At 37.0% G+C, this 17,299-nt stretch overlaps 1 protein-coding gene across 4 annotated transcripts in view; it reads right to left on the bottom strand.

Moving 5' to 3' along the window:
• MAP3K15 (mitogen-activated protein kinase kinase kinase 15) overlaps positions 1 to 17,299 on the bottom strand; it is an 88,558-nt gene that overhangs the window by 46,168 nt on the left and 25,091 nt on the right. For 2 of the 4 annotated variants that reach the window (XM_030019869.2, XM_030019871.2), the window contains exons 3-7: positions 15,389 to 15,412; positions 10,421 to 10,492; positions 6,825 to 7,018; positions 4,160 to 4,328; positions 2,715 to 2,821 (exon numbers count right to left, since the gene is read on the bottom strand). In XM_030019869.2, the coding sequence (XP_029875729.1) occupies positions 2,715 to 2,821; positions 4,160 to 4,328; positions 6,825 to 7,018; positions 10,421 to 10,492; positions 15,389 to 15,412 (566 nt within the window). The remainder of the gene's footprint in view (positions 1 to 2,714; positions 2,822 to 4,159; positions 4,329 to 6,824; positions 7,019 to 10,420; positions 10,493 to 15,388; positions 15,413 to 17,299) is intronic. The other 2 variants (XM_030019870.2, XM_030019872.1) reach the window with 2 other exon arrangements.

Raw genomic sequence — 17,299 nt, 5'->3', positions numbered from 1 at the left:
GCTAAAAAGAATTTGTTTTTAAAATAGAAAAAATAAGTAATTCAAAAATCCCATGGAAGTAAGATGCTAACAGCAACACTTTAGGGGTCATTTTAAACTAAGTGGACTTGTTCTGAAAATGTTCAAGTCTTAACTTTTGACTTTTTTTCATCATTTTGTTTCAAGAAGGCAAGAACACCTGTAGAAGCTAAATTCTGCATTGTTACTGATGGAAAAGTGGTCATTTATTTCTGAAAAAAACTTTCCATAAGAATGTTTAAATTGTTCCCAGAAGAACACAAGGATAGTCATGCTGATTCAGGCTAGTGATCAATTTAATGAAGCCTGTTAATGGGGAAAGAAAGTTCATGAGCCATTCGTTTTGTCTTATCTTACCAGGGCGCTATTGGCATTGCCAAAACAGAAGATTTAACGGCATGAGGTTCACATGCTACTCAACACACAAAAAATTTGAAGACAGAAAGAGTAAAGGAGCTTGCCAATTTTATTATGCACATCTAAATGAAAAAGTTTTAAAAACTGACCATATAAGGGTATTTTCCTAAGGACAAGGCATGACCCTAGCATTATTCTTACTGGCAAATCTAAACATCTTTAGTTAAATTCCTGAAATAATAAAAAGTTGGACAAAATTCTGAAAAATAGGGCCAAATCCTTTTTGTTGAAACCACTTCTCAGTATGATATCTTAAGGAGACTTGAATTTCAGAAGCTTTATAAGATCAAGCCTGCAATTTTTAGGGGTTTGGGGAAAAAAGGTGGAAAAATGTACCATTCAATAGTAACAATAATATTCAATAATAACAATAATAATTATGCAGACAAGAACATGGTTTAGAATTTACATAATTTAATTAAAGAAATGTCAAAACACTGGCTTCTACTTTAAAATATTGCCTTGTGTGGTACATTAAAAATTTTATACCAAAAGTGCATTTTTTTCCTTTTATTTTTAAGCAGCCTAATGAGAAAATTATCTTTCACTGGGTGTGATAAATACCAGAGCAAACTGGAAATTATGTAAATTGATTCCCTCTGTCTTCATATATTCAGATCAAAATTTTGGTCTTTTGAAAGATACACTTCAGCAAAACAAGTTAACAGACTCAGTAGATGGTTAATCAGCTAAGATTTAATGGTCTGTGATATCAGGAGTGGAGAATCAAGATACCCACTCTTCACTTCCAGTCTTAAAACCAAAAACCCTACATAAGCTGAATTATATGTAGGAACCATATTCATATATTTGGTATCAAGATCTAAATATTAATAATTTATCCTTATTATTATTAAAAAGGCTTTGTCATGATCTAAATTTGGGTTAAGGTTCCAAATATGGCTCTAGTTATCTTTTTCTGTGAAAGATTTGGGCATTGTCTGGCACCTGGTACATTTCTTCCCACAGAAGTAATTCTCATTGTAATCAATTCACTTCTCAGAACTCTGAGGCATTTTAAATAGGTTTAATTCCAGCCTTCCAAAAACATCACTATAGCTAGCTGTTCATAAAAGCATGGACATTAGAATTATGCCTGGTATCAGTCACACCTATGCTGTATACTCTATATACTCTGTATTACTCACTACTACATTCTTTCAAAGATCACTTCACGCTACTTGCCACTGCATTACTCAGATGATCACTCAGCCTATTAACAAAACACCAGATCCTTTCCAAAAATCACTGTTTTCTAAGAACTTTCCTGTTGGTGTGTACTGCATTCTTTGTTCCTGTATTTATGAACTTGCACATGGTTGCATGAGAATTTTTTTTTTTTTTCTGTATTGATCACAGTCTATAAAATGTTGTGAGAAGACTGTTCTTTGACACAGAACTGACACGGTGATATCCAACACTTTTCTGAGCAATGATCTTGCATTTACTCCTAAGTCTGATGAAACTGTCAAATGGCACCAGACTTATTACCACTTTCCATAAAATGCCAAAGGAACTGCTTTTCTAGATCTATTAAGTTCTTAATCCCTTTGATGTATGCCATCCTGATGCTGCCCTGTGCTAGTTTTTAGTTAGATTGCAGGTGGCAATTTTTAATAGCATGTGGATTGCATCTAACCAGTTACATTTATTATTATATGTGATTTCATTTGCGTAAGATCTATTTTCTACAATACAATCTTAATATAAATTCTTTAGAAATGAAGTTACTATTATATATAGGCACTACAGAAATCTAGCTAACTAGAAGAGTTCAATAATATTTCTGTGCTTACTAATCTAGTAATGTGCCTGTAGGTCTGGATCACCTTTCAGCCTTTCAAAGAAGCTGTATCACGAATGTGTATTCATGGATCAAGCAGTGCTTGTTACCTATTACTTTAATAACTCACCCATAACTCCATTATGCCAAACTTTTCAAGACATTCAGAATAATCAGTGACTCAGAATAAACAATCTCAGCCGGACTAAGAACCCATTGGTATCATTGGAGTCTTTTGCAATTACTCGGGTGGCCTTTGGAACAGATCCACCCTCATCAGGTTGTTGACAAAATTATGGTGGTTGGAAAACAACCATTTCAAAAGTTACAAGCTGCCCCAGTGCACAGGAAGTATGGGATTAAGGAAAGATGACTGTGGTGAATATCGGTGCATGCAGAAAGGGAAAAGAATCTGACATTATCTGCACCATAAATTCATATATAAGCCCATATGGAACAGCAATAAAATGAGATGACCTCAATCAATCATCCTTACCGATTCAATGCAAAAGCATAATGAAATTTAATGTTGTGTTGATCAGCCAGATCACAGGTAGGAAGCATTTCTAGTGTTTCTACCAGCTTCACCATAGCATCATAGTCCTAGTATGATTTAAAAAAAAAAAAAGGGGGGGGGGGGGGGGGAAGAAAAAAGAAAGAAAATAAAGAAACTGAAAGCAGAGGAAAGCATCACTAAACTAAAGTGTATCATGACTGCTAGAGAGTATCTCAGGTGACTGTTCCTAGAAGAATCACTGAAAAAGCAACAAACTCCGCGTAAGGAATTAAACAGGGATTTTGTCTATCCATGTCAGTACTTGCCTCTTGCTCACCTCAGTGCCACTGCCCAAATTACTGAACCCCTCTGGCCAGTTTGATCGATCACACTCCCAGCACCAGGAAGAAGAGGTGATGAGTCTGGCTCTTTCAGGCCTCATTAAGGACCTCTGATGAATGACACTTCATCACGACATTGCAGACTTGAGCACAGTTCATTCTGCAGTATATCAGCTGTTTGTGCATTCATTTTGGTTTCTCAGGGGTAACCCACATATACATTGCTGAAGAGGCCAGTTTACTGACATCACAAATGGCCTCACATTACTTAATTGGTTTGTTCAAAACATGTTTTGAGATGATTACATTTCTCAAGGGAGAAGACCTTTCAGAAGAACGCAAATGATCACCAGAGCCAATCAAAATCAAGTTGGATAAAGTAGTGCAGGAAAATACACATCTCGGAATAGAAAGTTGGGTACTGCAGGATGATGTGGTCACCCACTGCTCTCACAACCCATTTATACTTAAGAAATAACCAACTTAGCTCCTGATGGAAAAAAATTTCCATAGAATTGTTGGAAATATATTTTAAAAGGGATGTCAAGCACAGAGACTGTCAGGTTGGAAATACAGTAAGCAGGCTATGTTTTAGCAAAAGCAGAACTCATTTAAAAAATAAAATCAAAAGAAAAAGGTGCAGTTATATTTTAAAAACAAATTAATGTATTTTTGAATGATGGTTCTCAACTTGGGCACCTCTGGCCAATACAAGGGTCACAACAATTGCATTTTCTTAATTTCTAAATATATCTGACTTTGGGGGTGAGGGAGGAAAGGGAGGGAAGGAAGGGAAAAGCAAACATCTTGCTTCAGTAGGAAATTTTTTCTTTTAATTTTTTTTTTTTTTAAGGAGGTTAAAGATGACTAAAAACAAAGGAGGAGACCTCAGGTAGTCACCTCATCTGTGTCTCTTGTTCAGAGGCAAAATAAATAAGAGTCTAAAGCCCCTTACATGACCCAACAGACAAGTCAAACTGTTAACCAATGTAACAACTTGGTGTCAGCTTTGAATCACTGTTTAATAAACAATGAAGTATAGAAGAACAAACAAGAGCCAAAATACCATGGTAAAATAATCTTCCTTAGTCTTTAGGAACATACCTGAATATCTCTGTAAGAAAGAAGCAGGTTTATGACAATGTCAGAAGTCAGCACTTCAGTATTATCCATACGAAGCTTAATCCTGGCCAGCTCCTTAGCCAGTTCATCCCCTTGATACTTCTCTCTAGCTTTTCTAATATCATTTAGCAGTGTTTCTTTGTAATAGGCACTAAAGAAATAGAAGATAGCCATGTGGGAAGAAGACTGTTAGATATTTCTTATGAAACATGGTTATATTTCTAATAAAAAGCTTAATTTCTAATAAAAAGTACCATTTCCTCAGAGTGAGGTGCACATCAAATGGTTCCACATTTTTCATTAAGTCATTATAAATATTCCACCTTGCCCCACCTCAGACTGTGGGGCTATGTATTGATACGTTTATAACCAGGATTGTGAGATAACTTTATCAACGCAGTAAAACTGTGGCATTTCTTTGCCACATTACTGACCGTGACAGATGTGGTAATTTGTATCCTAAAGAAGGCAGCAACCGGGATAACAGCGACACAGAGAGGAAAGACCAGTGTGATGTAAAGAGGAGGTACATGATTTTATCATAAAAGGAGGAAAGAGGCTTTAAAAAAAAGAAACTAAACCAAACACAAGCCACCAAAAGCTGTTGCTTTCTGTTTGGTGAACATAACACACAATGTGGGCAGGATCTATGTAAAAGCCCCCAGTAAGTGCATCTTACTTACACTAAAATGAGTGCACAACACAACACCAGAGCTTTTGTACAATACAAAATCACATATATTTTATCAGTACGACAGTTATAAATGACCTGGACAGGCTACTTAGAGATAACTTTATGCGGAGCAGCTTGTGGAGTCTATAGTTTGGAAGTTAGCAGATGTCACCTGACAGATACTCAAGTGCATACAATGCCTTTTTTGTTTACAAATGAGTATTGCAAAGTATTCAACTTTGCTTAGCATAAGCCCTACACATAGCAAAAACCCCTAAGTGCTCTGTCTAATACACGTTATATCTTACAAATAATGTGTAAGATGTTTATAATGCAAAGCAGCAAGGTCACAGTAAGTGCTATTGGAAAGCTTATAATAGCTGTTCTGATGTCAGTGGAGGTTAGGCCTAATTCACCATGGATTTCCAATCTCAGGTTTCTATCCAGCATTGCCTTCAACCAGGCTAATGATAATTAGTCCTTCCTGTGCTAACCAAATCACAGGGGGATACTGGGTAATGTATTTCAAAAGTATCCAAATGATTTAGGAATGGGAGTCTCACTTTCAAGAATGACCCAGCACTTAACCTCTTCAAACTTATTCAAGCTTTTGGCAGGAATGAGGGATCATCTAGCTACATCTTCCTCTTCACAGGGATCTACCACAACAGTGTCCAATTCTGCAGCTGTACAAAAGCCTCTTTCAGGCACTTCAGCCTGAAAATGGGAGAGAGAAATGAGGCTTTACTGTGGGACTTCACAACACAATTATCAAACCAAAATCACCCACAACCCTGGTCATAAATGTCAGAGACACAGTGTATGGGTAGCTTTGGACAGCTGGTGCCCAGAGCACCTTTTCACAATGACACAAACGCTAAGCAGTACCAAAATTTACTACTACCAGGACCAACTGTGCTACCAGTTTCATGAGTCCACACCGCTGAGTACATCTTTCCCGTATGCCGACCAACTTCACGGAGCTTCTGCTCCTCCTCTTGTCCATTTCCTCAAAGCGTGCCTGTGTTGCCTGGACGTAGCCTCCCCTCTAGCACTGTTTTGGAGAAGCCGGAGGCAGCCTGTGCTTCTTCAGGCCAGCGATATTCCAGCTGCTGCCCAGCAAGGTGCCAAAGAACAGCAGACCTGCCATGCAGGGAGGTGTAAGAGACAAGGTCTGTGTCAGCAGGGTCATCTATGGGATCCTAAGGGTGGGACCACGTGAGAAAAGGAGTTTTTCAGGTGAGCCTTTCACTTGGGTGGGATGGCAATGGGGAAAGAGAAAGAAATCCGAGGGCCCTCGGCGCTACCTCATGCTTCAGACACCAGGAAAAAGAAAACCTAGAAGCGTATCTCTCCCAGTGTTTTCCAGAAATACAAACAAAACCAAACTAGCTGCAGAGTACAGGGTGAGCAACTGGGAAAGAGAGACTTCCACCTCCAGCCCCAGTCCTCAAAACTCCAACAGTCCCTTGTAGAAGTGGCTGAACAGTATCATGTTTATTTGGTGATATCAGAAGGCTAATATTAAACAAAACAAACAATAAAAACCAAACCACGGAAGTTATATTTGATTGCCCATTGCTGCCATATATATATATGCTTATGTGGTGACAGAAAAGGACAGTCTTTGGCTTTGAGCTCTACGAAGAGGCTGTGGTCTCATCTCCTATTACAACCTTATGCACTGTAATTCATACTTAAGCACTTCACCTTACCCATGGACTGCCTTTGCTTACTGATATTTCAGAAAGTAACCATAAATCAATTTCTAGCATAACATGGTTAGTTAACTGCAACAGCTGCAGGACATCAATACAGAAAGCAGTAAAGTTAGTAGCTTCTTTTAACGCTATATTAAGTGCAGTGAAAAATAAAAAATAAAAAAATCAATGCTACTGGAGACTCTGCACCTTTTTTCATAACATTAAAAAGAGACTATCAAAGGTTCTGGAGGTGTATGTGTTGTAAAATTACCATGATGTAACATGAACATCCTTGAGAAGGCTGATAAACTTGTCCACCAGTGGGACACAAAGTGGCCCCAGGATATTGTCCCAGCTGGGTTGCATATACTCAGAAGCTCTTCGCTGGGCATCACTTTCACAGCAAAAGTAGTCAGCACAAGGTGTGATGATGTATGGAATAAAATAATAATTGCCACTGGAGGCCTAAAAGAAAAACAGACACAGTTTAGAAAACAAAAGAAAGTGGAAATATGCTTGTGTATACACAGAATCTTTTACTGTCAGAAAAAACAGATAGATTAGGGCTGGTGCACTATGAAGCTTTAGTGCACTGTTTAACACAAGATTTGCAAGCATTGAATTCAAGGAATTTTCTGTAGAAGAGTTATAAATATTAACAAGGGTGATGAATAAGGGTCCAGATCTGTTAAGCAGCAATACAATGAAACTGTTCAATTTTTTAATGTGATGCACAAACCCTAATAGGGTCTGAAAGTTACGAGCTAACCTTCTGCTCCCAAATTTTGGGGGTCAGGGACATACTTTCATTCTCTAGGATCACTCTGTGCTAGGAAGGATATGATGCAGAGCTCCCCACAAACAGAGAGATAAATACAGAAACACAGGCATTGGAAGGTCTTTATGGAGATGTTAATCCAGAGGACCCTACAAAACATCTGCTGCATGCAGCCATCAAACACCAACCCAGCCAGCCAACCAACCAAACTTTGAAATGTTTTGTAATATATGTAAGATTTTTAACATAAAATTCTAGAAGTATAAACCAAAAATCCTTATTATGCCACACAGTGTGTGTTTAAACATGATCAAGGTGCTGAAAGAGGAGAGGAAACAGGACATGCGCTTCAGAGCCCAAGACCAGCAAGTTCAGAGTCTTCAACTCCTGAGCAAGACCCCAAAAACCAAACAACTGCAAAGTTTTCCACAGCTACTAGAAGCACCAGTATCCCATTTTGAGCTATGACAATTCTCTGTTGCTTAAAAGAAAAGTAAACTTTGCATTTCAGAATAACTAGGTAGAAGCACTAAAGCCTGGGTCAGCATGATACATCTAACACAATCAACTACCACTAAATACCCTGCACCCACCACCTTGGGGATATCAAGGCATCAAACATGTAGAGCAAAATCATACCTTTAATTTTTTCATATCATCTAAGCCTGCAGTAAAGCCATTTAAAGTCACCTTGAACAATGGGAGAGTGCTAAGATGATGGAAAGAATGGATATGAAGATGGCAGATTTTTATATGCATTAATAAACTAGACAAGAAAAATAAACTGTTCACAGGAACTAACAACATAGGGCATGCAGTTACTAAAAATACAGATGGAAAAAGAACCTGTATCAGTGACATCCTGTTGCTGATCTGAGTCTGTAAGGATTTAGAATTTTAAATTCTTTCTAACAGATAAAGATCAAGCCACATTCCTTCCTCATAACTCCTACAGTACAGTATCTATGTTGTAACAATATCATTATCTGTTGCAAAGTTATCTTTACTTCCTACTAAAAAAATCAGAAAACTTGCAACCCAAACTACCAGTACATTAAAACAACTTAGTCTCAGGTTCATTGAAATAAACACTGAGTTCAGTGCAATGCAAAAGCTTCTTGTGTATAAACTCTATTCTTAAACATGTAACAGTGAATTAGCTCTTCCTGCAATGGAAAAAAAAAAAAAAAAAAATCCAATTTGCAAGTATGATGTATCTTGTGACGCAAAGAGACCTGCAGTTATCTACTGAAAAAGCAAAGCAATTTTCAGAAAAATATTAAATGACACGTGTGAAACACTGTATTTATTCAGCTGACTTCTCATCTATTTGACTTAGATTTCTTGCCTCTTTTTGGCTAGTGAAATCCATGCAATTAAAACTACATTTTTAGCCATGACAGACACATTTTTGTGTGCAGAAGTCAGGAACCCTGCACATATTTGAGCAAATCACCTTTTCTGAAAAGCAACCAGCTCCAATTTTCTAGCTTCTTCTGTCCGATAGTTACATACAATAAATTATAAAGCCCCTTCTTGCAGAGTTTGTGGCCTTTCTAAGAGAGTCTTTCATATCTTCGTTACATCAAAACCCAGTTCTGTCCATCTACTTTTCTTACACTATCAAGGGCTAGAAATGCCTAAAAATACCATCCTTGCTTCTTCAGATTGTCTACTCAGGCTGCTGGTCTCTGACACCAAAAGCTAATAATTATGAAAATTACTGTCCTGTCATACACCAACTACTGCTTTTTAAGATAATGAATAAATGGCACAGGTATGTATGAAGTAACATATATAGCAATTCTAGCTGCAAATATATATAATCTAAAAATCATGACTCATTTAATTGTAATAGAATTATAACTTCATAGTTTATAAAGACCGTATGCTGAGTTGGTTTATTTCAGGATTAGTAGTTAAGCTATTTTTATTGTCTTATTTTGAGATATTTTTAAGTTAAAAAATACAAAAAACTGAGCAGATGGAAGAAAAAAAAAAAAAGCAGCTCTCAATAGCTAATCTTCCAGCAAATAATGTATGCCCAATATGCTAGCAATGTAACTTTTGCATTCAATCACAACACTTTAAAATCTACTACAAAAAGAGCCAAAAGTTTAGGAACATAAAAAAAAAAAAAAAAGGAAATAACTGCAAGCAAGTTGAGAGAGGGACCTGTTCTTCAGAGGAAAATGGTTAAAGGAATTAAGCACAGAGCCATGCCTTTGCTGAAGGCTTGAAAGAGTTAGGCCCACATAGGCCATTTTTAGGCTCTAGGCAAGACAAGCCAAATGTAGAGTGCTTTTTGGCTTAAAATACTCCTCTAAACATTTTGCTAATGCTGTTAAGAGTAAACTCTTGACCTTAATAATGTAAACAGGCTTATTAAAAAAGCCTGTACTGCTAGTTATTCCAGTGCAACTGTCACTTTGTGACAGAGATGTTACACTAGAATTAAAGAGCTTTTTTTTTTTTTTTTTCCCAAATCAATAGTTTTGAGTAAAATCTCTGCATTTTTAGAGAGGGAATTATGCCTGCACAGCTAATAGTCTAATTATTTCACTCAGGCCATGCAGTTCATTTTGCCACTTACTCAAGCATCAAGAGTATTAGGAGTGCTTACCCTACCTTACAAAGCAGTTAGAAGGAAAACACATAGGATAACAGAAAATGAACTGCATTCACTCAAAGAAGTCACTAACTTTTGAGTGTTCAGGGAGTTTAATCCACTGTTGTCTTAAGAATTAAGGTTTTCATGGTAGTTTTCTGTGATATCACATTCCTATCCATCTTGCAATACAGGTGACTAGGATACTATGAACTTTAAAAAAATACTTCCTCTTCTAAAGTTGAATATATGCAGTATTTTTATGTACAGACTGTGAAGAGAGATTATGACAAGACAAGCATTCTAAATGCTCAGGATCTAGCTTGCAAGGAATGAGTACTCCAAGATTACGATCACTTTGAAGGGAAGACCCTGCCAAACACTATTCTTACAGTATCCTTATACATCTTTAAATGCCTAGAAACACAGTAATAAGATGGCATATCTATTCAATAGAAATCAGATTTAAAGAGATACATACTTTGCCTATCAGATTACCACTGTGGTATTCAGGAGGTACTTGAACCCGAAGAAAAGCTTTGTGGTTGACAACCTACTCCAAATCGAAATAAAACAACAAAGAGGAAAACACCACCACAAAACAGCATAAGAATCAAAAAGACAGACATGACACATGAATAGAGAAATTATTAAAGAAAGAAACAACAGAAAATGAATATAGATATTTATAGCAAGTCCATATTTACAAGGCCAAGAAACCAGTGGAATACTTTGCCACCCAGAATGTAAGATATCTCTATTTGCATGATTTATTTGTCTATACATCTGTCATCATTAAAATGCTTTCAAGTCTTATTTTTATGAACCTATCAAATTCATTACCTGCTTAGTTAACTCTAATTCAACCACTACAAATATGCATCCCTTGAGATAGTAACATTTCCATAAAAACTAACTTTCACAAATAAATTTTAAAAGTCCTATTTTTCATTATATCAATAGTAACAGTGGCATATTTCATGACTGGAAACATTAAAAGTAATATTTATTGGGTTACCCATTGCCTTTGTACTATTCTCCCCTCAAAAGGAAAAATTATTGTCCGTATTTAAGATGTTCCTACTCCTCTTTCATTCTGTGCCCTTTTGCAAACTCTTTTAATACTTCTGCTGCCTCAGGCTTTTTTAGAAATATATCATTAAATGACCATATCATAGAAACTTTTATATATTGTAAAAATAATCAGAAAATAAAAAATAGAAAGCTACACTGCAATACTTCTTCTTCAGATTATTAATTCATATAATGAAATCATACTTTAGAGTCTTGGCTCTCATTTCAATCCATTGGGGCTACTAAAATGGAGAATATGAGTCCAAGTGCCAAAGTCTTTCTATTTAGTTTTCTTAAATGTTCATTGCCCTGAAACAGTAGATACAGTCTAATTTATAGAGCTACTGAAACTCTGAAGAGGCTTTCTGCCAATTACAATAAAAAGTGATTTTTCAACATAAAAATTCCTTGTGGCAAGGATAAATTGCAGTCCTGCTCCCTTTAGATTGAGGAGAATTTTTGCTAATGACTCCTCCATGGCCCAGACATTATTCTCTGCTTACTCTGAGCTGCTACAGGATTTAATGGGAAAAAAAAAAAAAAAAAATTAAATGTCTGAAAATACTTCATCAGGCCCAGAGGCCTAAGTATACTATAATAAACCTTTTGGTTTAATAGCCAGCTGACTTTCCTTTAAATACTTTCCCCGAAAGCAATTAACAGGGTTATTCAAATTTCTTCAGGCATACCATCAACTAAAGAAAAATTAACTATTAAGTCTGTCTCCTTATATTCTGTACTTGCCATAATTATTCTTCCAGAGTGGGAAGTTCTAGTTTGTATTCTCAGTGCCACATTCAAACAAACTGAATGGATCAAAGCATGTATCTCAAACTATGTGCAACTAATGCTAGAACTATTGCCAGAAGGACTGTACATTTTGCTTCCTGACTCCAGCAGTTTTTAAAAAGCCTCCTGTGCACTCTTTCCTTCACCAAATCTGCACCATTTTTATGCACCATTGCTTAGAATTCTGTAGAGGGAGAGGAAAGGGAGAGAAAATTTCCCCATTAAATAAAAAATAAATAAAAAAAATCAAGGATAGCAACAAAATGTTGCATGAAAACAGAACAACTTTCCCATGGATTTTGTCTATTACATTGGTTTGGGGGAAGATTATTTTTTTCAGCATTTTTTGCTTTTGAAAATCCTTGAAATTTCATTTCTCCAGTAAACCAATGTTTATCTGACATCTAAAGAAACTCCAAAGCACAAGCCCATTTCCCACACATAAATCTATTTTCCTCTACCCTACAGTCCAGTAGCATCCACTGTGCTCTCAAATGTTGATTTTTCCAGAATGACAGAGGAAACAAACTGTTCTGCAAGACTGCATGTTTGCAATTTATTTTATCAATGATAATTTTGACAGAAACTATGAAGCTGTGCATATACCCTATGTAAAATTAGCAGAAGATAGTCCTCAAAGCTCAGAGGAGCTCTACAGAAGGAAACCTAACTGATGGGACACAGAATCTTGACCTTGAATTTTATGTCAGGGCAATTCTTTCCTGGGAACTGAACTTCCACAGCCAATAATTCCTTCCTTTTGTATCCAAGTATGCAATAAATTATCAATACAGAATTTTAATTGCTTGTTTGGGGGAGTCAAGTAGAACTGAATCACATTCCCCATCTTATCTTATCCCTGAAAACTTCATTCCTGGATGCTAGAAGGAAGTTCTCCTACTCTTACACTCTTTTTTCAGATCGTAAGCTATTAAATCTCTGAGACTCACACCACCACAGTGTGCTGCTGTATAATTTTCACTGTTGGATCAGCTGTATTCAGGCCAAAGCCCAAATGAATTGCTGACCTTTTTTCTATGCATTGTTTTCAGTTGTATGTCCAGTTTCCTCACTCTTGCCTCTTCCTTGATGCTGAATTAGCGTAACAGTTTCCCTACAGGGAAAACATCGATTTTCTTCAAGGCTTACTTGTAATACACAAAAGAAAATCACCACAAAGGACACACTAGACATTCATCTTCTCTGTATCTTTAACATGGTTCCACACCTATTCTATGCTAATATTTTTGCACCTTTGTACACAACTTGAGATTTGCAGGATACATAGCAAAGGTGCGGGCAGGGAAACCTCAGAGAAAGCTCCCAGCTGCAGTAGCCTGCACAGGGAGTTTCACTTGTGCCGCTGGAAGAATGGTGTGCCGTGCCTGGTAGCAATCTCAGTCGTCCCCCTTCCCTCGTACAGAGTGCAGATGTGCAGATGCAGAGCTTCTAAGATGCAGAGAGAACTTCTCTTCATGAAACCAGCAATAGTATTCCTGTAGCTACTTCTGGGTTGGAGGAAGGCTTAGCAGATCAATTATCTATCCTCTTTCCAGCATGTCTCCAGGCCCTAGTGAAGAGTGCATGTAAGCTCTTTTTGCTGTTCCACAGCTATGGCAGAGGCATACCCACACTTTTCAATCAGGAAAAGTGAAAGGAAAATATAAACCCCTAGTACAGGGATATTAACTATTGTATCTAATATTCAGCATTTAAATTGAAATGGTTATGTAGCTATGTACTTGACTGGACACAGTAAATTCACACCACTTTTGATCCTACTTAACTAGCACAGCAACCCTCATTAGCATTTAACTTCAAACAAGACATTGCCTGTACAGCTGTAAAATATTTAACCAAGCAGTGAAGCAGTGGCACCAGCAAACTGCATGCCTCTCATGACAACTCATTGGATCAGAAAGGAAGGGAAAGCAATTGTCTATTTGAAGTCTAACTTAGAAAAACATAAAGTTTTCATCTATTAACTATTCAGCTTGCTAATTAGTTTGTTGTAATTTCTGATTTGAAAACTGATAAAAGACTGCAATATGGGAGTACCTTTATCTAAAAGAGAATAACACAAAAGGGTCAAGAATCCATACTTGGTATTTAAAGTAATTTATTTTTTCCTCACTGTATTTTACTCACAATTGTTTTCTTAATTTAAGCACTTGAAGAAAGTGGGTTAGGCAATCATCCTTTTTAAAGGAGGGACGAAGATCCTAGTTTCAGGACGCCTCCCCACACCTTTTGTTAGCCGCATAGTGTTTACAGGTCTAATACTAGGCCCTACTGCAGAAACCACATCACCAGATCCATCTTCTCTTCCACATGAAGGGAAATACCTACCTCTGTGGGAGAAAGAATCTGCCAAAGGAAAAGATTGAAGGCTGCTAATCTGATTGTACTAGGCTGAACTTGCCACCATCCTCTTTGCCTTTATTGCATTTCTGGAATTACCACCAAAATGGCTCAGTCACAATTCCCCCTCTTGCTCTGGAGGGGAAAACACATGCATGCCTGTGACTTTTTGATCATCCACCAGGTGATGGATAGTAGCATTCACAAGCAAATCTGCCTCATTCTGAGGCCCCCTTCACTGAGCTACAGACCAGTAAATGCAGCTCACATCGCACAAGTGAAACTAGTTCAAAGATCACCAAGACAGACAGGAAAATGACCTGGATTTACTCACGCGCTCAACCTGATCTATCTTTAGCCTACATGCAGCGCTGTGGCCAAGTATAAACAGCAGCTCAAAATAAACTGCTGTGACTAATGCATTATCTTTTCTAGTTCTATTTTAAATTATTAGCAAACTCTAAGAACATTTCATTATTTTAGTCCTGCTCTATATTCTTCAGAAGAAAATAAAAGTATATAGTGAATGTAAGCAAACAGAAAGGAATAAATGGAAGTTTAAGATTTTTGCAAATTCAATAGTCCTTAAAATAACAGTGTAGAGTGTTTAATGAAAATAACTACTGATACGATGTGAAGTATGACAAAATATGTAACTGTCTATGATATCATGGCATATTGCAATAAGCCTAAAATAACCACTAAATTTTATCTTGGTTCAGGCTTGCTTACTTGTTTGGCTTTACTTGCATTAAGGGTAAGAATATTTTTACCTTGGGAAATAAGCTTTTGCATTCCTAAGTAAAATCTGTGAATTTGTAAGGAAGAGGATGGGTATACAGTAGTCAAAACTGTTTGAGATACAAGAGTAAGCGCTATTAACACATCCCACACACATATATATTTGCACAAGTGGGTAAAAGTGGTAGAAGGAGAAAGACTTTGAATTTCTGAGTTTACACTTTGAGTATCAACCTAGATATATATCTACTGGCACTTTTCTAGAACTTATAAAGGAACTTCTAAAGAAAAGTAATTTTTAAATCTAGCTTTACTTTGGAAAGGAAGTCAACAAGATTTCCACTAGTTTCAACTCTATATAGGTAAAACAGACTTCCTTCAATCATATAGAGCATATATATGCTTGGCAGCTTTGTTATTAGAGTCACTTCAAATGTAGTATCTTCATTTTGTGTTTTAAAATGAATGTGGATTTAATACTTACTGTGTTTTTCTGAGATACCATATCCTGGGGAAAAAAAAAAAAGAAAAAAAAGAATAAAAATGTTTATCCATTTTTACTGGGAATTATTACTTCCAATAAAAATAACTGGTATACATATAAATATACACACATACAGATGTGTTCTTCACAGCATAATCCATATTTCCTGCCACAGAAAATTCCAAGTAAAGAGACAGAACAACATCAACAAAAGTCTTAGTAGCTGAGGTTAGGAAAAGATTAATGATTCAAAGAAGAAACCTACTTAAAGAAGAGCCTATAAGATGAAGAAAGTTGTACTTGCCAGTAACCAGAGTTTCTCAGACTGGGCACTCCCCATACCCAGTCACACTCCAGGCATTTGTGAGACAAAATCATTCAAAGCTGGAGATTTTTTTTCTCTGAAAGAGTATCCTTAACATACCTAGGCCCCTTTCCTACCTGGATGGGCACAGATCAACATACTCCGCCTACACCCTAATTCTTCTCCCCTCAAAATCTAAAGAGAGATATTGAAACTATGAGGCAGATGATAAACTAATGGGCATGTAAACCAGTTTCCGGCAAGTAACCTCTTCCTCCTTCTAGTGATGGTTTACCTGTTCAGTGAACACTGCTTGGTGAAACTAAAGAGATCTCCAGGTAAATCACACTACAAATGTTAGATATAGACTTGTTTCTAAGCAAAGTTATTGATGTAATTTAATTGTATGTGCTCTTACAACCTAAGATGATTCTGCTTAAGCAACTTCACATCTGACAGCCTGAAATCCACTTGAACAACCACTGTACAGAACTTATCATGCCCATTCACCCTTTTCCTCAACAACAGACAAAATATTAGGGGCCATCTAAGAAGTTTAGTTTTGCAAATATGGCCCTCTTGAAATCTGGATTATATATTCTTTTATATGCTTGGAACTAGGTTGCTTTGGAATGTACACTGGTGAAACTGAAGAGACAACTCTTGGGAGAATTTCAGGATGGGTCCTAAGAAATAAACTATATAAACTCAGGCTGCTGAACTTCACAGATCTTCCCAGTAGCAGTAATAGCAGCCATGAATACTGCCTTTATAACACTTAGGCTAGCCACTCTTAAAAGGCATGCACAGCAACCTAGGTCCAAGTAAAGTAATAAATTCCTGAAGGGGAGGGAAAAAAAACCTGACCAACTTAGTCATAAACCTGAGAATAAAGAAACACCAGCAGATGGTCAAAAGCACATATTACGGTACCAAAACCTAAACAGAATTACTAATTAACTTAAACTCCTTAAGCCCAATAAAATACCTCAGAACAAAAGTGATGGAGGGCTAAGGCATCTGAAATATCACATATCTGAAAATTAGTATGTCTACCTAACTAAGCAAGTATCTCTGGTAGAGCTTTATCTACTGCAGATAAAGATCTTTCTCAGCAGGGAGAAATGAACTCGTCTGAAAACTACCCAGCACCTATGCCATGAAATGTGTCATGAACTGTTCTTCACTGAAAGACCCCAAGAACAATCCCTATCTACCTTCTGAATTATTCCTAAGAAAGGTGTATTAGCATATTTGAATGGTATCCAACACTGAACTGGGGCTCAATTGCAGAAGAGGTATAAAGGACATCAGGGTAGGACTGAACTACATCCCAGTGCCCTGCTTGATCCAGAGGATCTCTTCCACTTGGTTCCAGCAACATAAATCAAGCCTTCTGATCCCATAGTAAGATATGCAGGGGCCTACATAGGCCAAGGAGGTTATGCAAACAACTGGGAGATGAGGAAGAGATCAGCGACACTGACAGAGTTCCTAGCAGAAGACAGATGAAGGCAGATAATAGCTTTTCTAGCCTGAAGTGACCCAGTCAGGCTCCAGTGTTCCCAGATCCCCAGACTTGTCCTTGAGCTTTACATCCTTAGAAG

This window comes from Aquila chrysaetos, chromosome 7 (assembly GCF_900496995.4).
Source record: "Aquila chrysaetos chrysaetos chromosome 7, bAquChr1.4, whole genome shotgun sequence".
Taxonomy (NCBI): domain Eukaryota; kingdom Metazoa; phylum Chordata; class Aves; order Accipitriformes; family Accipitridae; genus Aquila; species Aquila chrysaetos.
Note: the sequence above shows the minus strand (reverse complement) of the source record. Positions and strands in the feature narration are given on the sequence as shown.